Source organism: Hibiscus syriacus, unplaced genomic scaffold, assembly GCF_006381635.1.
Source record: "Hibiscus syriacus cultivar Baekdansim isolate YM2019G1 unplaced genomic scaffold, ASM638163v2 tig00111678_pilon, whole genome shotgun sequence".
Lineage (NCBI taxonomy): Eukaryota > Viridiplantae > Streptophyta > Magnoliopsida > Malvales > Malvaceae > Hibiscus > Hibiscus syriacus.
The window spans coordinates 510564-534851 of NW_024063153.1; the positions used below are offsets into that span (position 1 = coordinate 510564).

General features: G+C 36.3%; 1 protein-coding gene across 1 annotated transcript; it reads right to left on the bottom strand.

The window, feature by feature from the left end:
- Nucleotides 1–831: 831 nt before the first annotated feature.
- On the bottom strand, nucleotides 832–23517 carry LOC120167426 (myosin-17-like). The gene is made up of 37 exons (XM_039176451.1): nucleotides 23244–23517; nucleotides 22123–22251; nucleotides 21350–21493; nucleotides 21017–21162; nucleotides 20761–20917; nucleotides 20616–20674; nucleotides 20302–20461; nucleotides 19205–19354; nucleotides 18983–19119; nucleotides 18327–18473; nucleotides 18103–18204; nucleotides 17957–18014; nucleotides 17771–17872; nucleotides 17608–17645; nucleotides 17337–17463; nucleotides 17081–17251; nucleotides 13932–14063; nucleotides 13695–13804; nucleotides 13505–13565; nucleotides 13000–13177; nucleotides 10896–11101; nucleotides 10663–10782; nucleotides 10464–10562; nucleotides 10102–10323; nucleotides 9686–9825; nucleotides 9105–9336; nucleotides 8758–8928; nucleotides 8445–8600; nucleotides 8144–8350; nucleotides 7735–7872; nucleotides 7581–7651; nucleotides 7372–7471; nucleotides 7220–7276; nucleotides 7062–7118; nucleotides 6885–6965; nucleotides 1316–1398; nucleotides 832–1205 (listed from the first exon to the last, which is right to left on the bottom strand). Exons 1-37 carry the CDS (start codon nucleotides 23244–23246, stop codon nucleotides 1082–1084), a joined length of 4575 nt encoding a protein of 1524 aa, XP_039032382.1. The 5' UTR covers nucleotides 23247–23517; the 3' UTR covers nucleotides 832–1081.
- Nucleotides 23518–24288: the final 771 nt, after the last annotated feature.

Sequence of the window (24288 nt, forward strand, 5' to 3'; positions counted from 1 at the left end):
TAATGATTTCCAAAATATATGTTACCAATAACTTCTAACGAGACACGATTTGTCTTTGCTGGTCGAATATGTGTAGTGCCAGGTTACGGTGATTCAAGCTATGCTCTATTTTTCGGTATTCGTATTTCGATTCATCTTCATTATTCAACAACTATAGATAGTTGTCAAATTGGCTTATCTATGATCATCTTTCATTTAGCTGAAATCCGATAACTAAGTCTGTAAACGAACATAAACGAACGAATATAAAGGAACAGATTACCGAATGTTCACGAACATAAATGAACATGAATAAACATTAACGAACTTTCTGTCAAACGGTTCACTGAACGTGCAATTCATTTACATGCTACCGATAACTTTTGGATGTCAAAAAAGTATTTGGATCCTTTTTACTTTAAAGAATCGAGAATTACTTAAAATTTTAAAGTAATTTAAAAATTTAGAGAAAATTACTTCTATGAACACCGATGAAAGAAAGGCTTGTTATAATGCTTATTATTAGGGATATAATGCTTTAGGGATAGACCAACCAAGGAAGTAGGTGCAATCGTTTTCCTTGAAATTTTCATATATATTAATCTATTTACGTCTAAAATTTTATAGTCAACCTCTAATGAAAAATCTTACATCGATCCCTACTTATTGTGCTATTTGTTGTAGAAACTTGGTCATATGCATGACAACTTCCAAGAACTTTTAAGTGGAACATATTGGAATTGGCTGGGATCCATGTGTTTGAACAAAGTAAAACAAGTAAAATAGTCTAAATTGGGGATTGTTCAAAATAAATTAAGTACTTTTTTATTGGCCTATAAAAACTGGCACTTTTCCCCCTTTTTGGCTTCCAAATTACAATAAAAAAATACTAACAATTACTTAAAATTTTCAAAAAAATCAACAAAAATAAACCATAGAACCCCCACCATTAAGCTTATCCCTACAGCACAACCACCCGACCTGACACTGGATATGGTGTATTTTGTATAAAGCCTATTATAGTTACAGAGTATGCACATTTATCACGAGGGTGCAAAAATATCGTAACGGTAGAGTGAAGGGGGTAAAGTGACGGCTTACTTCATTCGGAAGCCTGTAATAAGAACGCGAAACTGGAGTGACCTCGAATCAAAGGTGGCGGATCAATTTCAGTCACCTCTATTTGTTGCATTGACTTGGAGATGTCATCCATGGAAAATGGAATGCTGCAAGAGGAGAGAGCAAAATGAACATATAGTTCGTTTTATAGCCATGGACGAAAAAGGATTCTTTCGATGAAGACGTTTGTAAGTTTGAATGTGATGATAACTGGTACCTTGAATCATCATCCAGTAAGAATGAACTGCTGACAGCATTGTTGGAATCCTCGGTCATCATAACTCTCATACTCGCAATTACCTGCAGTGAGAGAACATTTTCGGAATGGTAATGTTCAAAGTGTCGACGTGTGTGACAGAAAAGAGGAAAGGATAGTTCTCTCTACTTTCCATGTTGCATGCTTAAGCATATCTATACAAACAGTGTAGAATTATTTGGAGTTTAGTTTGAATGCATATCTGTCTGCATGTTAGAGGGCCGAAATTAAGGAAATCTAGAGTCAAACAGATCAATATTCAGTTCCATATATTAAGGGATTCTGGTAGCTTGTTACCATATCCTTATATATTTATTTCCTGTTTATTTCTTTCTGTTTTAGATAAGATTTGATCCTATTCTAGGTAAGTTGTATATATCCCTAGAAATTAGGTGTTTCAGCATGTATATATTTAGGGGATGTGTAACCTGTTTGATTATTGAAAAAGAAATAAAAAGGTATTCCTCTAATTTCTACATGGTATCAGAGCATTCTCTGAACCCTAAATCCCTCATATAACCAAATACGGGTAGCCATGGCCTCCAGTAACAGTAGTGGAGATAGCAATCCCATGCCCATTACAGGACACAAACTGAATGGGAACAACTATCTCCAATGGTCTCACTCTGTTATAATGTTCATATGCGGAAGAGGAAAGGATGATTATCTCAAAGGAGTGGCTGCCAAGCCAAGCCAGGATGATGAGAAGTTCAAAATCTGAAATTCCGAGAATAATATGGTCATGTCATGGCTCATCAATTCCATGACAAATGAAATCGGAGAGAACTTTCTACTCTACAGAACAGCAAGGGAAATCTGGGAGGCTGCAAAGGAAACGTATTCCAACAATGAGAATACATTTGAGTTGTTTGAAGTGGAGAGTGTTCTCCATGACTTCCGTCAAGGAGATTTAACAGTAACCCAGTACTTCAATACACTCAACCGCTATTGGCAACAGCTGGACTTGTTCGAGGAGCACAATTGGAGCTGCCTAGATGATGGAATCAGGTATAGACAGATCATTGAACGGAAGAGAATATATAAGTCTCTGATTGGATTAAATAAAAATCTAGATGAAGTAAGAGGAAGAATCTTGGGATCCAAACCTCTACTTAATATCCGGGAGGCTTTTTCTGAAGTCCGGAGAGAGGAGAGTCGAAAGAAAATCATGATGGGCTCTCAAGAACCAATGACAAGTCTTGAGAGCTCAGCCCTTGCTGTTAGAGGGAACTCCTACAACAACAATGACACCAAACCAAAGAAAGGACGCCCTTGGTGTGATCACTGCCGCCGACCTGGTCACACCAGGGACACTTGCTGGAAAATTCATGGTAAGCCTGCAGATTGGAAGTCTTCTCGGTCTGCCAACGACAAAGAGGGGCGAGGCAATTTTGCCTCAATGGATGACAAACCTTCACCTGAACCCACTCCATTCAGCAAGGAACAATTAGAGGTTCTACAGAATCTGTTCAACCAGTCTTTGCATGCCCAAACCTCCACTGTGGTTGGTACTAGGTCCTTAGCCCAAAAAGGTAATTTTTTAAGCGCTCTCAGTGTTAAAAAAGAGACGTCAAATCCATGGATTATAGATTCTGGAGCTTCAGACCATATGACTGGAAATGAGGACCTATTTTCTACTTACAGTCCATGTGATAAACACTTGACGGTCAGAATAGCCGATGGTTCACTCTCAAAAGTGGTTGGTACAGGTTCTATTAAAGTATCAGAGAATATTACACTTGAATCAGTCCTTCTTGTGCCAAATTTGAATTGCAATTTACTGTCCATTAGTAAACTTACTCGAGACCTGAATTGTGTGACTAAATTTGGTTCAATCATGTGTGAATTTCAGGTCTTGGACTCGGGGAAGACGATTGGCAGTGCTAAAATATGCTCGGGACTCTATCTTCTCGAGGTTACAAATCCTCCTCAAGGCACAACTTATCAGTCCGATTGTCTAGTGTCTGGTAATCCTACTTCTTTTTCTGTCAGTTGTTCTAATAATGATAGTGCAATCATGTTATGGCACTATAGATTAGGCCATCCGAATTTCTTGTATCTTGAGAAGCTGTTTCCTTCTCTATTTCATAATAAAAATCCAAATGAGTTCAAGTGTGAAATTTGTCAATTCTCTAAACATGTCCGTAATTCTTATCCCAACCAATCTTACAAAGAATCCCATCCTTTTTCAATGATTCACAGTGATGTTTGGGGGCCATCTAAACTAAAAAATGTGACTGGTTCCCGTTGGTTCATTACATTTATTGATGATCACACTCGGCTTACATGGGTCTTTCTCATGAAAGAAAAATCAGAGGCAGGTCAGATTTTCAAAAACTTCAACACCATGATACAAACTCAATTCCAAGCCAAAATCCAAATTCTGAAAACTGACAATGCCAAAGAATACTTCAAATTCATACTCAATGATTATCTCTTGAGTCATGGCATCATTCATCAAAGCTCATGTGTCAACACCCCTCAGCAAAATGGAATTGCTGAAAGGAAAAATCGGCACCTTCTAGATGTTGCAAGATCTCTTATGTTTTCTACTCATGTACCGAAACATTTCTGGGGTGAAGCTATTCTCACTGCAGCATACCTCATAAACCGGATGCCATCTAGGATTCTCAACTTTCAAAGTCCTTGTCAAACCTTACTTCAGTTTTTCCCAAATACACGTCTCATCAACACTATTCCCTTCAAGGTTTTCGGGTGTTCAGCCTTTGTTCATGTCCATCAACATAAAAGGGATAAATTTGATCCTAGAGCACTTAAGTGTATCTTCCTTGGGTACTCTCCAACTCAAAAGGGGTATAAGTGCTACTCACCGGTCACTAAACAGTACTACCACTCCATGGATGTTACTTTTTTTTTAGCACCAGCCCTACTACCCCAAATCTGATATTCAGGGGGAGACCAATTTTACCCAGGAATATCAAATTTGGGATATTGATGAATCAGTTCAGCTCTCTCCAAATTCTAACTCTATTTCTCCTCAACAACATCTCTCCCTAGAATCTTCATACCAAAATCTGGACATTAGTAAATCAACAACTAATAAAGAGTTGATTACCTATTCACGAAGGAGAAAGAACCAAAAGGAGATGGAACCTTCAGCACCTCTGCAGCAAAACCAAGAATCTGATCCTAGTCCAAGATCTTGTGAAGATCCAGCACCTCTGCAGCAAAACCAAGAATCTGATCCTGGTCCAAGATCTTGTGAAGATCCTTTAGGTAATCCTAATCTTGAGCCCTCACAGAGTAAACTAACTGGTGATGACAGTGACTATCCTATTGCCGTGAGGAAAGGGGTTAGAACTTGCACAAAACATCCTATATACACCTTTATATCATATGAAGGCATGTCACCAAAATTCAAGTCGTTTGTTGCCAACCTCGACAGCACTCAGGTCCCAAATAACATACAAGAAGCTCTTGGATCTCCTGAGTGGAAAGCTGCTGTGCTTGAAGAAATAAATGCACTGGAAAAGAATGGCACTTGGGAAATATCAAAATTACCATCGGGAAAAAGGCCAGTAGGATGCAAATGGATATTCTCAATCAAGTACAATGAAGATGGAAGTGTTAATCGTTTCAAGGCACGGCTAGTGGCAAAGGGATTCACTCAATCATATGGAATCGACTATGAAGAAACATTTGCCCCAGTAGCCAAGTTAAACACAGTTCGGGTTCTCCTATCACTAGCTGCAAATCTTGATTGGCCCCTTCACCAACTAGATGTCAAGAATGCTTTTCTAAATGGGGACTTAGCTGAGGAAGTTTACATGGAAATCCCTCCAGGATTTGAGACACCGAAAACTGACAACAAAGTTTGCAAACTTAAAAGATCATTATACGGGCTCAAGCAATCACCAAGAGCTTGGTTTGAGAAATTTACCAAGGTAATAAAGAATCATGGCTATTCTCAATGTCAATCAGATCACACCTTGTTTGTCAAACACTCATTTGCAGGAAAACTGGCTATCCTCATTGTATATGTGGATGACATTATCCTAACAGGAGATTATGAGGAAGAAATCAACACTACCAAAGGTCTTCTAGCTAAGGAATTTGAAATCAAGGACCTTGGACAGCTCAAATACTTCCTAGGCATGGAAATTGCAAGGTCAAGAAAAGGAATCTGTGTTTCCCAAAGAAAATACGTACTGGATCTTTTAAAAGAAACTGGGATGCTTGGATGTAAGCCAACGGACACACCTATGGATTCAACAACAAAATTAGGCACTAAAGAAAATTGTGCACCGGTGGATAAAGGCAGATACCAAAGGCTAGTAGGTAAACTTATCTACCTTTCTCACACACGACCAGACATTGGTTTTTCAGTCAGCATGGTAAGTCAGTTTATGAACAATCCAAATGAAGAACATATGGAGGCGGTGTATAGAATACTAAGGTATCTGAAGCTAACACCAGGGAAAGGATTATTTTTTGAGAAGAATCAAAGAAGAGACATAGAGGTGTTCAGTGATGCAGATTGGGCAGGATCAATACAAGACCGAAGATCAACTTCAGGGTATTGTACTTATGTGTGGGGAAATCTAGTCACATGGAGAAGTAAGAAGCAATCAGTGGTGTCAAGGAGCAGTGCAGAAGCTGAATTTCGGGCAATGGCCCATGGTATTTGTGAGGGAATATGGCTAAGAAGGGTACTAGAGGAATTAAGAATTTCTAGTGGAGAACCTATGAAGATGTTCTGTGATAACCAATCAGCATTGCCAAGAATCCAGTCCATCATGACAGAACTAAGCATGTGGAGATTGATCGGCACTTCATAAAGGAGAAGATAGAGGAAGGGATGATCAAAATGCTATATGTACCCACATGTCTTCAAACAGCCGACATTCTTACTAAGGCTCTACCAAGAAAGACTTTTGATGATCTAAGTTCCAAGCTGGGGTTAATTAACATTTACCATCCAGCTTGAGGGGGAGTGTAGAATTATTTGGAGTTTAGTTTGAATGCATATCTGTCTGCATGTTAGAGGGCCGAAATTAAGGAAATCTAGAGTCAAACAGATCAATATTCAGTTCCATATATTAAGGGATTCTGGTAGCTTGTTACCATATCCTTATATATTTATTTCCTGTTTATTTCTTTCTGTTTTAGATAAGATTTGATCCTATTCTAGGTAAGTTGTATATATCCCTAGAAATTAGGTGTTTCAACATGTATATATTTAGGGGATGTGTAACCTGTTTGATTATTGAAAAAGAAATAAAAAGGTATTCCTCTAATTTCTACAAACAGAGACAAAAATGGGGAACCCAATCATGCAATCAAAATCGTTAATGCTATATGGTAAAGTCAGGTTCATAACATAGCTAGGAATTCATATCATCGGAAAATGATAGCATCCTTGTAAATAATAACCAAGAAATGTCGGTAATAAAGATTGAAAAAGGAAATCAACTATCGAAACATGTTGTATCAGCTTCATGTTAATGCGAAGAATAGAAGGTAACGAGGGAAAAAATAAGGAAAAAAACCACTAGCAGTTGTAACTTACATCTGAAGATACACTATGTGTACCATATTTGTCATCCCAATACATTGTACTTATCCTGTACAACTGTTGCATGCTAAGCACCTGACATTTAATAGAATCGAAAGAATAATCAGGAAACTTTGGGGGGGGGGGGGAAAGAAGATTTTAGAATGTGCAAAAGATGTATAGGCAACTCACTGGGCAAAGATCGTTGGTTATTTCTTTCAAGGCCTTTTTGGGCTTCTGGTGTATGACCTATTTTGAAAGAAAATGAAAAATGAAGGTTAATAAGAGATATTAGGGGGGGAAATGCAAATGTAAACACCACAGTAGATGTGTAGGAATTAAATACGAACCAGGAAGCCAACGGCTTGTCTAATATGCTTCAGCTCATCCCAGGATGAGCCTGCAAACTGAAATGTAAAACCGATATTCAACATTTATTCTATTAGAAAATCAGTAAAAAAAAAGGAGGTTCTGATGTTTCGTCAGAGTACAGAGTTGATACCTCCTCAGTTGCATCATGGCACCATTGTTCCAGCTCAGCTAGCCCAGCTTTAACATACTCCCCATTGCTGAATGAACAACATTCGCGCCGCAAAAGAAGGCTGCAAAAACAAATTTAAAATGTCAATAAAAATAGTTTGATAATGTCAGAGCAGTCAAGAACTAAAAGGTAGAACCTCAAAAGTTTTTGTATTTTTGGAGTGCATTTACCTGTTAAACAATTGAACATTGATGAATGAAAATGTCTGAGTAAACACTTTGCAAATTAAGAACGAAGGAACCTGCAGAGTTGAGAGAGCAAAGAGTATTATGTGGCCATATTGGAAAGCAACTTGGGGTTAAGGCATCTTGGAGCCTCACTCACATAATTAGCCCTCATTGTCTTCAAGTAATTGTTTAAAGTTTTCACAATGCTTTGCCAGTGAGCAATAAGAGCTTGTTGAGCCACAGCATTTGCTTGAGAACGCCCCTTCACTAAGCTAGCCCGGGAAGTTCTGGGTGCCTGCATCGAAACATATGTGAATAGGGAGGGGGGAGAGTGTGTGTGTACCAATTTGTTCTAATTCTAAATAAATATGCTAAGTAGTAGATTTAGATTACAAAAAAATCCACAATAGAGCCGGTTGCATAGAAAATTGCAGAAATAGATCAATATGGACAAAAAGAGTAACTCAAGCCTCGATTTTTTGAAAATGAGTAACAAAGGAAATTCAAGTATTCTCTCCTATTGTTGTAACTGCTAAAAAAGTTTGGGCAGAATTGCTCTATGATACCTGAATACATAATGCAAGAACCGGAGATATCTCTTTTTTCAAATTGTCCCTTATCATTCCATATATCTTCTCAAGGAAGGCAGTCAGTTGCTGTTTGAAAAGCAAAGCCGGATATTTTGCTTCAACTTGCCGTAGGTCATCAAGACCACCAAGCAGCCGACCATTAAGAAATGAGAAACCAGCACTTTGTGGAGAACCTCGAAGTCCCTAAGAGGTTAGAGTCAGAAGTCAGAGGTTACTAAGAAGCCACAGGTTGAGGTACACATAGATGCTTAAAAGATAAAGTGACGGTGATCCCTACTTGAGACATCCTTCCAAATAGAGAAGCCGATGTTGATCTTCGCCTTTGTGGAGTTAGGCTTGCTGCACCACTTGCTTTGAGTGTCCGTTGCAGAAGCAATAGTAAAGTGGATGAATTTGATAACCAATAGGATAACAAGTCATTATTATCGGGTACCTAGAATTAGGAAGTATTTTACAACAACAATATTTATATAGTAATAATAGAAACAAAAGAAATTTGCTACTTTATAAATTATCCCATTGAAAGTTTTCCATGTGATCAGTCCAAATCAAATTGATTAGCCAAAAAATAATTGCAATTTATTAATCACCTGTATTGAAGCTCCTATGGTCTGAATTATCCGATCAAAAATACTTGTTCTATCAACTTCAAATGATCTCCAATGGAGCAAGCATTTATATATTAGGCAAGCAGCAACCGGTTTGCCCCCGGAGAATCCTAAATCTTGAGAAATACACTTTATTAGAAGTTCCTGATTCTCCTGCACCAGTCATAAGAAAGCTGTTAAATGTAGTTCTTCAAAGCATTCCCCAAGAAAAAAAAATCTAATCATTTTAATAATGATCATCTTCCATGTTAATAAATAAGCACCTGTCTAGTGGCCAAAAGAAAGAAGAAGAAAAAGTATACATCCTTCTCATAATTTTCAAAACTGACCTGTTGCTTTTCATTAAGAGATTTTTGGGGCTTTTCCTCAGTCTCATTCAACTTTGGATTTGGTAGAGCTTTCTTTATTTCTTCATTCACAACATTACCATTCTCAGGAGTCCTCTGAAAATTTGTCTTCTTGGGTCTTGCTGCCAAAGCTCTGCCGGTTGGCGACATGGAGAGTGCTTGTTGACGGAGTACCTGGTTCTCTGATTCCAAATTAGAGAGCTTCTCTTCTAGTCTGAACCATGGGAAGAATGAAAAGTTGCAAATGTATTAAGCTGTGCATCGTATCCAATCTTATACATGCATATAAACCGTTATACATGCAAACCATCAGTGTGAGAGCTAGCAGCAAAAGATATTTTAGTCATCCTAATTGACAATGTAACACACGCACATATTACAGTAACTTGTAAAATAGTTGATAACTATGGTAAAAGAACCACCATGAGAAAAAAGTCATGGCCACAAATTACTCGAGGTGACAGCATAAACAAGCAACTAAGTTATAACTAATCCTACTGAAACGGTAGTGGTCAACCATGGATTTCATTTTCAATATCATGGTATCACTATCAGTGACAAACCTCTGCAGTGAATTTTGAAGTTGATCTGCTTTCTTCCCAGCATCTTCAAGCTTCTTAGTCAGGTTAACGTTTTTGGCTTGCTCAGTGGCATGAGCTTGCTTTGCCTCATCAACTGTTTGCTTTTTGGCCAGTAGCAAAACCTGCACAAATTAGAAAATTGTTCATTAGAGCCAAGAGATGAATAATTTGAGCAATACAAAACTATGCAAGCGCAATTCGACTAGAAAATCAGATGCGATGTAAGAAAACACTGCTCTCACAAATACTTTTTACTATACGATCCTCAAATACTTGCATAATCCATTTTTTTATTCCGAGTACAAAATAAAAATAATCTTTCGGCATCTGCAGAGTCAAACAACCATGTTCTACTTATGGAAAAATATATGCCACTTCTGACAATAAAGTATACATACCTTCAACTCCTCAACTTCAGATGACAAGGAATTAATCCTTTCTGTATCCTGAACAATAACAGGGGTTTCTTTGATGACTGGAGGTGCTTCTTCAATTGCTTTCCGTGCTGCCTCTCTTTCCTTGATAGCCATAGATTTAGCTTCTTCCACTTGTAATTGCATTTCATGCAGCGTGTCTTGCAATTTTGCAATTTCTTGAGATTTCGCCTCCTCAAGATCAGTCTGCATTTAAGTTCAAATAAGCATAGTATAGACCTAGTAAACTGTTTGAAGCACCCATCTAAAGCATTAATCTTTCCAAGATTTAATATTAGGCTTAAAATGATTAAATGCTTTGCCAAGTAAGAATATAAGTACACTACCCTTAATCGCTTTTCAAGTTGCAAACGCCATGTAAGTTCCTCCACACGCTTCTCTAGCTTGTCCTTTGCAGCTTTCAGGGCTCCTGTTTCTCTTGCAGCCTAAAAAAAAATAAAGAATGGGTTCAGCTAGGATAGGCAACCAAATGCGCCCTAACATTTTGACATGTTATATAGCAATGTTAAGCAGCAAAAGACAAACCATTTTGAGGTTTCTAAGCTCTCTTCTAGCAACTCTGCACCTCCAGCCACACTGTGAAATTAATACAGCCTTTTGAAGACTCTTATAATACGAATAAGCTTGGTAGCAACGCCAGTTAGCCTGCAAAAAGAGTTAATTTCCTTTTAAGCATCAAAATGTTTCTAGTAGAGCTTCGAAAATGTTGAGTGCAGTATCCTTCAATGTTTTTAATAAAGATGTCAAGTTACTTTTACCTGTATGATAGTGGCAGCTTTAGTTTGCTTCCTGAACCTAAACTCATTGCGGGCAATCATTGATCTTAATCCTGACTGCAAAGTAATTGCAGATTTCCTCATTGTCAAAAAGGATTTCCTGTTAATGTGTCGGCGGAAATTCTTCTGAACATTCAATGCCCCAGATTCTCTCCTCAGCTCATCATATATTTTGCGTGCCATATTACCTACAAAATTTTGGAGGAGGATAAAACAGAACTCCAAGCCAGATGCATAAAATAAAAAGAAACGAGTCATTAGGGGTGAGTATACCTGTTAAAATTTAATTGTAATTATTTATAATATTATGTATGGATTCATTACAGTTTATTGACTTTCTATAACCATATACTATACATATATATTTCTTCATATTCTTTTTCACATCGTATGTTTATTTAATAAACCAAATATCATATAAAATTATAAAATATATTTATAATGTTATTCTTTCAAAGAGGGTATTTTGAGGAAAAAAAATTGATGGGAGTAAAAAGGAGTCATGGAATTGGTGGAAAGAAAGAATCTGCAAAAATGTTGTAGAAAGACCAAATTAAATAAAATGCAAAGTCGAGAGCCAAAATTGCAGAAACGGTAAATTTGTTGTTAAAAATAGGAATTAAAGTTACATAGTTCTATTATGGTAGAGGGGCATGTGGTTCAAATTTGGTAAAAAAATGAACTTAAAACGAAGAAGGAAATGAAGAAACAAGGAAATCGTGCAAAATTGAGGAGCTAAATTGAATAAAGAGGAAATTTCCCCTTCAAAGTGGGCGTCTTGGTTCTTGGCTAAATACATTGAATTCCCTATCCCAGTTGACTGCCTTGTGGGTGACTTAACATTGGCATATGTGCACCGTTCCCCCTCAAAGTGGGGCTTGACTATGCCAAACTGGTGTCCTCCCTCTATGGGGTTTTTTAAAATGAAAGTCGACGGGACTGTTAATTTTGACTGGAGGTGCAGTGGTATTGGCGGTGTTCTCAGGGATGCTGAAAATAAGAGGTTGGGTACTTTCTCAAGAGCGACCGGTCCAGGCCCCCCGATCCTTGCAGAGATTTTAGCGATCCAAGAAGGCTTAGACTTGTTTTTTAACTCGGTGTGGAGGGATAAGGGGAGTCTGATTTTAGAGAGTGATTCCTCTCTTGCTTTGAAGTGGATCAACAATCCGGAGACTTGCCCGGGTCGTTATGTTGATTTGGTTAGAGTTATTCAGAAGATTGTGTTGCATTTCAATGTTATAACTAGACTTGCTAAGAGATGTACTAATGAGGAAGCTGATTGTTTAGCTAAATCGGGCATAGGATAGTGTGAGGAGAGGTGTTTTGGTTCGGTGAGTTGGGGGTTTGTTTTGGGTGTTTTTATGGGAGTCTCTGTACTGTATCTGTTTTGCTTTGGTTGTAGTCCTTATTCTGGTAATAAAATCTGGACACTCTTTTCCTCCTTCCTTCCTATGACTATTGAGTTTTCGGAGCTTGATGGTTATGAAGGGGTTTTTTAATGAGGCCATATTCTTATAAAAAAAAAAGAGGCAATTTGTTGTCAAAAAGAGGAGTTGAAGCTAAATAGGAATTCTACAGTGGTTTAGGAGAAATGTGATTCAAATTAGGTCGAATGGGATTAAAATGAAGGGGTAATTGAGGAAAAAAGGAACATAGGGACCAAATCGCAAAACTGTCAAAATTACTTAAATAAATTTTCGATTTTTCAGTTATTCAAACTTTGCAAATTCAAGCTAGACTTAAACTCAAAATTCGAGTTGACTCAAACAACATGAATAACTCGAAATTCCCCGGGGGGATTGGGTTTTTAGAATCAAATTTTGTTCACCCTAAATTCCTAATCACAATTTTGAAACTTGGTAAAAATTCGAGAAATTACTATTTTTCAAAATGCCAGCAGCTATAAACATCCATCTCACTCAGAATAATATTATCACTGCTTTTTCCTCAAACACAGTTTGCACACATGGAGACACTGAAAAACTCGGTAACATAGAGACATGGACATCTCTAACAAGATTAAAAAGACGCAAGTAGGCAACATGAAAATAGGTAAAGGAGGCCTTAATAGAGTTTAGAAAAACACCTCGCAAATAAGACTGAAGACTGATAGCGGCCCCACGCAGGAAGATGAACTCCTTGCGAGCAATATATGTACGAATCTGCCGTTGGATGGTCCTGGCTGCATTTCCCAGCACCTCTGCTCTCCTAGTATCCAACTCTGCCATCTGCCCTGCCCTCAGGAAAATCTTTGTCTTTCCTATCTTTAAATACACATTACCCAAAAGAAAACAAAAAAGACTCACAAAATAGAAGGGATTCAGTAGAATTCAACTGCTTATTTAGTAAATCTACACAGAGTATCCAAGCTTAAGTTGCTCATAATTAAAGTTAGAAAGAAAGGTGACTATCACCCTAGGTTAATAAAATTAACCAAGAATAAGAAAGCAATTCGAGCATCCTCTCAAGTTGAATTGTAGTTAAATATGGTAACTCCAAGAATAGCTAAATTTTCTGGCAATATTCTTTTCCAGAAGATTTATTAAATAACAATGAATGGAGAAGAAAAAGAAAATGATAACGGGAGATACCTGGTACCCTTTCAGTCCTTTCTTATCAAGTATCATTTGGCATGCAACCTTATCATCGTAACTGACGAGAGGAGATTAAATGAGATGAAACTCTATCAGTTAGTTATAGTTCAACTCAAAGAACAGTGATACAGATCTTCTAAAATCCATATATATTCAAGAAACACCTAGAACTGCTTCCGAAACTTACTTTCCTTCCAAAACATCCGGAGCAAGTAGACCAAATCGGTTAAGGAAATCATAAAATGTACGTCTGGTAGGATATCCGGCACAGCTAATCCTAATTGCTTCAAGAACACCCTAGAAGTGAAATAAAATCAGATTTTAGTCAAGCTCAGGTATGGTTAAAACCAAAATATAATGAACCACGTGATTCCTGATAGGTAACATTCAGATTAAACAACAGCATAAATAAATAAATACTCACACCACAGCGTAATTGTTGAATGACACTGGAATTCTCAAAAATGGCAGGTTTGAGAACATTATTTGGCTTCACACATCTAATATAGTGCGGTTCTGTAGCACTCAGGGTCTCCATAAGAGATTGAAGCTGTAGCTGCAATTAGACAAAATGTTAATAATTTCTCCGGATCAGACCATAAATGATATGCCAACAAAGTTATTGTGCAGGGCAATTAATAAGTCTTTCAAATTCATTAAAGATTAAGAACAGCTAAAATTGTAGGTTATGCAATAGATAAGTTAGTATTTTAATATAACACTAACTCTTAGAAAGTTAGATAGATAAGGATAACTACTAAGTAGTTTACTTCTAATAGAAAACTTACTCCTAACTTTTCCTATAAAAAGATGTATTTTCACCATTCACAATATATAATAAAAAGAGTTCCTTTTCTTCTCCACTATGTTGTTTACTCTTTATCAACATGGTATCAGCTAGGTGACCGATCCTTCACCTAAATCTAGCCGATTTTTTTTCTTTCTTTTTTTACCCTAAATCTAGTCGTCGATCATGAATTCCACCACTTCTTCATCGGAGGTCATTTCGGAAATCCTCATTAATTCACCCCATTCTGATGTTTCTTCAGCCTCTATCACCTGTCACCGATTGAATGGTGACAATTATATCCCTCACTCTCAAACTACTACTCGGCCAAAGAAGGGAAGACCTTGGTGTGACTATTGTAAGAAGGTTGGCCATCTACGGGATTCCTGTTGGAAATTACATGGCAAACCTACTGATGGGAAGTCTTCAAAATAGCATCAACAACGTGATACTCAAGAAAACTGTGTTGTGAATACTGATTTACAAGGAAGTTCGTTTACTAAAAAACAAATGGAAGAGTTGCAGTAGTTTTTTAGTCAGTTAAACACTCATACCCAATCAGTACCTACAGGTAGAATTCCTTCTGCTACTTTGGCTAATACATCCACCACTCCTACTTGGGTTGTGGATTCTGGTGCAAGTGATCATATGACAGGTGATCTTCGGCTCTTTCACACTTTTCATGCCGACTCGTCTATCTCTCATATTCGAACAGCTGATGGTTCTCTATCCGGTGTTGCCGGTCATGGGTCTATTCGAATAAATCAGGACATTTTGTTATCTCATGTTCTTTATGTTCCCAATCTTACTTGCAATCTTATCTCCATTAGCAAGTTGTCTGCCGATTTATGCTGTATCACGAAATTTAACTCTGATTTTTGTGAATTTCAGGATTCTAGCTCGGGGAAAGTGATTGGCAGTGCTAGGCTTTGTGGGGGTCTTTACCTACTTAAGCAATCTCCAAGTGCCTGGTTTGACAGATTTACAAAGGTGATTATTAATGATGGTTACAAGCAATGTCAATCAGATCACACTTTATTTGTCAAAACATCTTCAAACAACAAAAAGGCAATTTTGATTGTCTATGTGGATGATATCATTCTAACAGGTGATGATTGTATGGAGATAGAAAGATTGAAAAAGCTACTAGCGAAGGAGTTCGAAACCAAAGACTTGGGAACTTTACAGTATTTTTTAGGCAAGGAGGTTGCAAGGTCAAAAGAAGGAATAGTGATCAACCAAAGGAAATATATCCTTGATCTACTATCAGAAACTGGAAAGAAGGGATGTAAGCCGGCTGAAACACCCATGGAAGCAAATCTGAAGCTAAGGAGAGAAGAATTGGGAAGTCCTGTGAACAAAGAACAGTATCAAAGGCTAATAGGTAAACTAATTTATTTATCACTTACTAGACCTGATATTGCGTTCCCTGTCAGTATAGTGAGTCAATATATGAATGATCCAAGAGAAGAACATTTAGAGGCTGTGAATAGAATTCTAAGATACTTGAAAATGACACCAGGACATGGATTAAATTTTAGAAAGAGTGATGATAGAACAGTAAGAATTTTTTCAGATTCAAGCTGGGCAGGTGAATTAACGGATAGAAGATCTACAACTGGTTATTGTTCATTTGTTTGGGGAAATCTGGTTACTTGGAGAAGCAAAAAACAGGCGGTGGTGTCTCGAAGTAGTGCAGAAGCAGAATTTAGAGCAATAGCACTTGGAATTTGCGAAGGAATTTGGCTTCAAAGAATGTTAACTGAGTTGGGGTTATGTGCCAACAAATGGTTTGAACTTCAAAGTGACAGTAAATCTGCAATAAGTATTGCAAAGAATCCAGTTCATCATGATCGAACGAAGCATGTGGAGATTGACAGACATTTCATCTCTGAAAAGGTGAATGGTGGAACGGTGAAGCTCAATTATGTTTCAACAAAGAATCAGTTAGCAGATATTCTCACCAAAGCACTTCCAAGAATTAACTTTGATGAGACTATATCCAAGTTGGGTCTTTTCAACATTTACTCCCCAACTTGAGGGGGAGTGTAGGTTATGCAATAGATAAGTTAGTATTTTAATATAACACTAACTCTTAGAAAGTTAGATAGATAAGGATAACTACCAAGTAGTTTACTTCTAATAGAAAACTTACTCCTAACTTTTCCTATAAAAAGATGTATTTTCACCATTCACAATATATAATAAAAAGAGTTCCTTTTCTTCTCCACTATGTTGTTTACTCTTTATCAACAAAAACAACATAATGCAAAATGTGATAAGGAGGGCAGAAGCACTAAGCATATAGAACATGACCCAACCGGAGCGTAGAATGAAAGGCTAAAAGCAAAAATTGACTGCCAACACAGTACACACTGGAAATTGTAAATGCTAGCCATGTCTTAGCCAACTCGGTGTCATGATTTAAACATGATAAAAGCTGAAAGATAGTAAATCAGACAATTCATATTTTCAATCGGTTTTCATACACCAGCGTTACATATTTGCCATTTTTCAAGCTCTGAAAAATGGTCAAAGTAAAAATGTAGTATAAATATCACTTAATCAGAAAAATCCTACAGTATAAAAATAGATGATCAAGACATGTCATTAGCGACATACCTAAGAAGTCTATCATATTTATGTGCTACAAGCAAACTAACAGGTAATGACAAATAAAACTCCGTATAAGAAAGTTAAATCAACGATTCGGCAGCTAGTAAATGGAAACCAGCAATCACATATGTTATGTGACTGAACAAGTGGGATTGACTAGGATACATTACCTTGAAGCGTGACCCAATGGAAGAAAATTTTGATGATTTGGATGATTCTTCTGGAAGGGGAGGAAAAAGGCTTCTCACGAAGGAGCAGACTGATGCAGTCAACAGAGCTTGGTGCTCAGCCACAACATAATCTTTGTTTTTGTCTAGAAACTGGTTTGCTTGATAAGTTACCTAGAAAATAGAGAAAGACATAAAAACTGTGAACCGTCTACAGCCAATAAGGATAAGGTCTATATAATAGAAAGAAAAATTTTACCTCCCCTGCATAGTGTGATATAGTAAAATCAGTACGGGAAAGCTTTGGTTTAATGAAGCGCTTATTATTTTTGAAAGTCTGGTACAACTTCTGGGCAAAAGTTTCATGGGTAGACTTGGGGAACATGCTGCATTAATGAAGATTAACTCAAGAAGATTGGCCAAATGAAAAAAACATGATCCAAGAAAATATATATCAAAGTAAATGAATTAACCAAGCATAAACTTGTACTATAATAATTTTGAACCACTAATTAACAAAAGCAACATACCAGGCTTCATCTAAAAGAGCAATTATTCCTCCAGGCTTCTGTAATATATTGGATTAAACAGAATGACAGATCAGAATAAGTGAGAATTTCAATATGAAAGAATAAGAAAGATGCAAGTCTATTAGCTGGTACAAAAGGAACATATGAGAAACAAGCTATAAACCTTTTCAATTAGGTCCAAGACATCTTGGTTATCAACGAACTCGATGTAGCTCCAATTAATTTCTTCTTTTTTATATTCTTCTTGCTCCATTTTGAACACATGCTGCAAATACATATACAATATACAATAATAAGTCTTATTATATCACCAAAATCATGGTCAAACCAATTGATGAACAAATCTAACCTGATTGAAATGTTGCTGTAGCTTTTCATTCGTGAAGTTGATACAAAACTGTTCAAAGCTGTTTGGAGCATCACAAGTCAAGCTTGTATTTGCTTATCAATATTATTACAAAAGTACCATCCCAGTTTACAAAGTTGAGGTATTACCTGTTACACTTGAAACTTTCAAAACCATAAATATCAAGAACTCCGATTATCGACTCTGAGTTTGGATCTTGTCCGATCGAAACATTAATTTTATCCACGAGCCTGGAAACAAAAACGTGAACGGAAACAATTAACATTTTACATATAGAAAAGAAGAAGACGCTTTTAGCTCCAATCAATATGCAGGAAAAAGGAAAAGGACACAGATTTAATTAATTGTTTACCAGTCAAATAACCGTGAATATATTGTTTTGGCCAAAGCATCCCTGCTGGCAACTGCATTCTCAGGATCAAGACATCTTGTGATAACTTCTTCTGGGGTTACCATGACACGTTTGATGAGGGCATCTTCCAAGTTCTGGGCATCACACCTATTAAATGAATTGGATTCGTGAGTAGGACTGTAAATGAGACGAGACAGATCGCGAGCTACTCAAGATCAACTCAGTCAAGTGCTCGATAAATATTCAGATCGAATGGACTCGACTCGAGCTTGAGCTTGACTTTAGTTCTTAAAGAGCCAAAACGAGCTACTCGATATTAACATTTATGTGTTGATTTTTAAAAAAAAAAAATACAGTAAGGTTTTCATGCACTTAAGGTTCAAGTTTGAGTTTGAGACTTCAATCAAGTTAAGTTTAAGAAAAAAAATTCATTTCGAGCCTTTTCGAGCTTCTCACGAGCTTCAGTTCAAGATTTCGAGTTCGAGTCAAGCTTGAAAATTTTAAGCTCACGAGTTTTCGAGTCGAGTCGAGCTCAGCAATACTCGACTCGGCTCGGCTCGTTTACACCCCTATTTATGAGTAAGAAAGTAGGATTGTTTAACAATCATCAAAACAATACATCACACTAAGAATATGGAAATGTTAAAGATAGATACCTAAGAAGTTCAGCGGTCGTATTAAGGTGGAATCTAGACTTCTCATCCTTGATGACAGAGGAATCTATTTCCTTTCCCTTGGCAAAATTTATGTTCCCAAGGTGAAGAATTGCAGCTACAACTCTAAAAATTGCCTCCTAAAATTTTAGGTGTGTCGTCTATATTAATAAAACGTCACAAAAACCAAAATGTACCAAACTATCAAATGTAATGAAGTAAAACCTGTTCTTCATCATTGATTCCAACAATATCCATAGCCCTTCTAATTGCAAGATACTCATGAGCATCATTTACATCATCCAACTCATAGCAACTAGATTGATTTAAATAATGGAAAGCTTTCGGACTGTCCAGCTTATATCTCTCAATATCCTGCAAAGTATCAAAAAGATAAAACATTTATCAAATACAGAGTTCACGTAGCTTGGACTCAATTATAAGTATCAAGTGTTGGTATGTGTCTAGATACTGATTCACAACTTCCTTGAACTTAAGATAACACGGCATAGAAGGGTCCAAGAGGAGTATAAGGATACGGGAAATTGTTTTATTGTAATTGAGTATAACATATACATATGTACAAATTAAGTTACACGAATTATATGTTTGATTATGAGAGTTAATTACAACTTAGGTAATCTGAGGGATGGTAAACATATTGATCTGTTTTCTTGCATATGTTAAATGTGAAGTCAACATATTGAAGGGGGGCTACGAAATTTTATGGTTGCATATTTTAAGGAAATTTGAAGATCTACTTTGAGCAGAATTGAGCCCTTATCTTTTATGGAGTCCAAAGTTCTTTAGTATTATAATCAGCTGTTCACCCTTTTTAAGGTGGCTATGCAAAAAATATATAAGAAGTTCATGGCTTGATCCGTATAGTCTCTCAAGGCCCAAAATCAAACCTCGTTGCTAATGATGATGTAGTAACTGGTTATTTCTCTTCTAGACGAGAAAGAAAGAGGAAGTCATGACAAGCCACGTTTTTTCCTTCTTTCTTTTCTCTCTATTTTACCCACTTTTCTTTTGCTTAACTCGTTGGTTTATTGTTTTTATCACTATAAAAATTCCCAATGTTTTATCACCTCTCCTAAACCACAATGTTAACACTAATCTGGGTCTCTAATGCCTTTGGGGGTTCTGCTCAAAGGATGAAGAAAAGTTCAAAGGTTTTAACAATGTCAAACATAGATCCCAAATCTTTTCAAGGTCATTTTGTGTCAACGCATATCCTTTCCGGTCAGAAAAAACGAAGCAAGGAATCACAAGCAATATTAAAATTGCTTGATGAAAAAGAACATAAAATCGAAACATACCTCAGGTGGTGCAGCACAGAGAAGGTAAAAGCAGTGGTAGTTCCTCTCAGGATCAGATATTTGACAAACACGAGATCTTTCAAGTAAATAGGTTCTGACAGCTGCCCCAGATATCCTTACATTCTTGTCAAATTGGATTTCAACAAATTTACCGAAACGACTGCATTGAAAAGCCTCAAATAAAATAAAGGATACAATGCCAAGAAGAAAATCCAATATGCATAATATGCTATAATCAAAACCAACAAATATTTTTAACATTACTCTAGCAACACAATAAATTCATATATAACACTACAATAACAAGTGCACACCTTGAATTGTTGTTCCTAACCGTTTTGGCATTGCCAAATGCTTCGAGAACTGGATTGGACTGCAATATTCAATAGCACAACCAGATAAAAGACGGACAAAAATCTTGATCAATTCTTTTCTCGAGAAAGGAAACGTATAGCTTACCTCCAGAACTTGCTGTTCAACTGTGCGTCCTTCTACTCCAGATCGCCCACCCAAGAATGCAAGATATCTCATGAGCATTTTTGTGGTCTCAGTTTTACCGGCACCACTTTCTCCACTAACCAGAATAGAATTGCTTTTTCCCTCATTAATCATTGCCCTAATTTTTTATGCAACTGCACATAGTAAGACTTGAAACAAAAATAAAAGAAACAAAAGAATGTTTACCAATGCATGAAAGACATTGATATCTAATCACCTGTAGGCAGCATCACCAACAGCAAAAACATGGGGACTTAGTTCTCCAAAAGTAGCTCCTTTATATTGTTCCATCATATGAGTGTCATAAAGATGAGGTAATCTTTGAAATGGATTAACTGCGATCAGGATATTGCCGGTGTACGTCTAAAACAGTAAATACATTAACATGGTAAGAAAAATCTTAAAGTTCTTCCTTTAGCATAAAAGTACCTTTAGCTTGTTGAGATATGTATGTATTAATATATATATATATATATATATATATATATATATATATATATATATATATACACACACACAAATATATGTACAAATAAAAGTATTGACTCACATAGATTTCATTAAGTTCATATCTTGTAGCCAAGTTTTGCAGAACTCCAGGTTCATGCAAATAGGAAAGTTTCGTCATGTCATCCACTCCACCAGGTGGAGCTTCAGTATCTTTGGGAAAAGCTTTTGATATATTTGTGACAACCTGCTCAAAGCAATCCAACCGAGTACGTTTACATATACACACCATAACCATCAAGTTTAGCTAATGGAAAAATCATACACTTAGTTTACACAGTTATGACCCAACATAATCAGGAATTAAGCATATTTGTGCAGATGAGCACTCAATTATAGTTGACAAATCTTAGCCATTAAAAATGGGAATAAGCCAAATTATGAAATGCATGGTTCCTTACTACTCTAGGCTGCGGAGGGTTGAAGACATGAAGTCCATGCTCAATATGCACTTTGACCACCTTTATCGATCACAGTGATATTTATCATTAGGAGTTCAGAGGCAAAAATGTGCAGACATTGACTTTAAACCCTCCATTATTTTATAATCCCTCAGCAATTCAGGCAAGTTATGACAAAATAATTTTCTTTATTGCATTAACTACATTATATTCCTATACTTCTAGATTCACTATCATCTACAATAACCAAAAGTCATCAATTTTTTCTCCTAAATTATGTGCGCTAGTAGCTTCGAAGCTACAAAATAAGCTCTCCTTTGCTCAAATTTCAACTCACGATTACTTACAATGTCAAATACAAGCCAACTCCATTAATAAAAATTATAATAAAAGAAAAAGATAAGGGAAAACTTACAGTTTTTCCATTAGTGGTTTTAACATGAAGCTCATTGCCATTGATACGAATAACTTCTCCATCAATCCATGCTAAACCAGGATCCTCAACCCATACATGAGAACCTATAATTATGTTATCTGGGCCGGCCTGAAAACAAAATTGCAGGATACAGCTAAGTAAACATCATATACAAAAGCATTAAACTACTAATTTAAGAATCAATTATAAATTTTCAAAAAGAGGAATCAGATGCATAAACTCAAACAACATGTAAACATGGGATATAAATCAAGCGTATAATTTCTAAGTTGCAATGACTAAGAAGAAGGGAAAATATAAGGTAAGCAAAGGATACTTAGAAGTCAGTTGAACCTAAATCTACAAAGGTTAAGAAGAACGCAAAATCTTAGTTGAGACAGGGTTATTGAAAGATGTTCATCAGTAAGCAACATTCTTTCAGAAATATCAGATATTAAACCAGGCGTCAACTGGTATAGAAGTACAAAGAAGCAAATAATAAATCATTAGTGGAGTAACTCTTACAAATAAATTATTCAACCTTTTACAATTACTTGTAACATGAAAACTAAAGTCATAGAATCAGCAATGTTGCTTCTAAGCTCTAACAGAAAGGTAACCCGTCTAAGACTACAATTGACTGAAACAACTTTAGCATGAATTGAATATATATATATATATATATATATATAAGTTAAGCTGATCTCTCATTCGTTTGCCTCTTTAAACCAATTATAGTACAAAAGCAATCGAAGTAACCACTCTATTAACTTGACAACACTACAAATAAATAAATAACATAATAAAATTAAAAGTTGCAAATATTCATCCCAGTAAGTTGCATCCTTCTATGCTCTGTTAACAAGCCCTACTTCCCTTCAAAATTTTGGACTTAACAAATTACCCACTTCCTCAAATTAGAACTGCATGCCAAGTCAAGTCAAGCAGGAAAAAAAGTCAAATTTCAAGTTTTACATATAGGCATATATATAGCACACGCCATAAATATAGGCATATAGCACACGCCATAATCTTATATGCCCAATAACATACAAGCAAAAAAAAAAACTAAAATTTGCTAAAAGAGCAACAGGAATATATTGAAGTGAACCGGTCCTTACCATTGAAAACAGCAAAGCAAAACCCCTGATCTTTCAGCTCACCAAATACGAACTCTATTAGAAAACCAACAACCCTAAATAAACTTTCAAACTTATGAATAAACCCCAGGAAAGCTTGCAAGACTATGTAATATTCAAATATTCCTCCCTCTTTAAACTATGGATTTTCCTTCTATTTCTTGTTTCCTCTTTTCTACTAAGAAAACACTTGTTTCAAAGAAAAATCCTCGTTCCAAACTTAGGGTAGTTTGCTTTTGAAACCAAAAAAAAAATGTTTTTTTTTCTAATTTTCAAAAAAAAATGATTGAATTTTTTTAGTTTCAGTTCTTTCTCTCTGAAACAAAGCTTTTTGGCGTTTCTGTGGTCAGCTGAGGATAGCCAGGGTGGGGACAAAGGGCGGGTCCCACAGACCAAACCTCCTTCTTCCTTCTCTCTTCCTCTGCACCGTGCTTTGAGGGTCCGTGTCTTTTTCCCTCTCTTTTTTTCCTTTTCCTTTCTTTTCTCGCAAACAGTCTTCAAGAATGAGACGCCATTAACAGCTTCAATATTTTGTATATAATGAAATCCAGGACGATCACTATTTAATACTGGAATTTCTTTTAATTGCTTTCCTACTAGATTTTGCCCATCCTTTCTGCCTTTTATAACCTGATTGCCACTCCCCACACGAAACATTCACCAAAATTATTATTTTATTCTACCAACTAACAATTGTGAACTTTATTATTCATAAGGACAAGAAAATAATAAAAGTGGTATTTATATTAATTTAATTCAATTTCATGGGCTAAATTTGAATCTAATGATGTAAAAATAATTGAATTTCATGATTGAAAAAAATGAGGAATCTTTTAGAAACAGGCCATGCTAATCCAAGGCATAAAGCTTTCGCCTTTTAGGGCTTTCCTAAAGACAAATTTAAACTCTAATTTAAAAGCTGGTGGACCAATCCAATTCTTCTCCCTTTTTCCTTATAAGCATAATTAATTTACTAATTAATATTGCTGATCAAACCGGAAGAAAAAAAAAACAAATTGTAATTTTT

What these genes read in the sequence shown, in the direction of transcription:
- LOC120167426 (XM_039176451.1), bottom strand. An exon ending in AACTTGAAAAGCGATTAAGG is followed by an intron (nt 10,324 to 10,463) that starts GTAGTGTACTTA and finishes ACTTAAATGCAG; the next exon opens with ACTGATCTTGAGGAGGCGAA. An exon ending in AGACAATGAGGGCTAATTAT is followed by an intron (nt 7,652 to 7,734) that starts GTGAGTGAGGCT and finishes TCAACTCTGCAG; the next exon opens with GTTCCTTCGTTCTTAATTTG.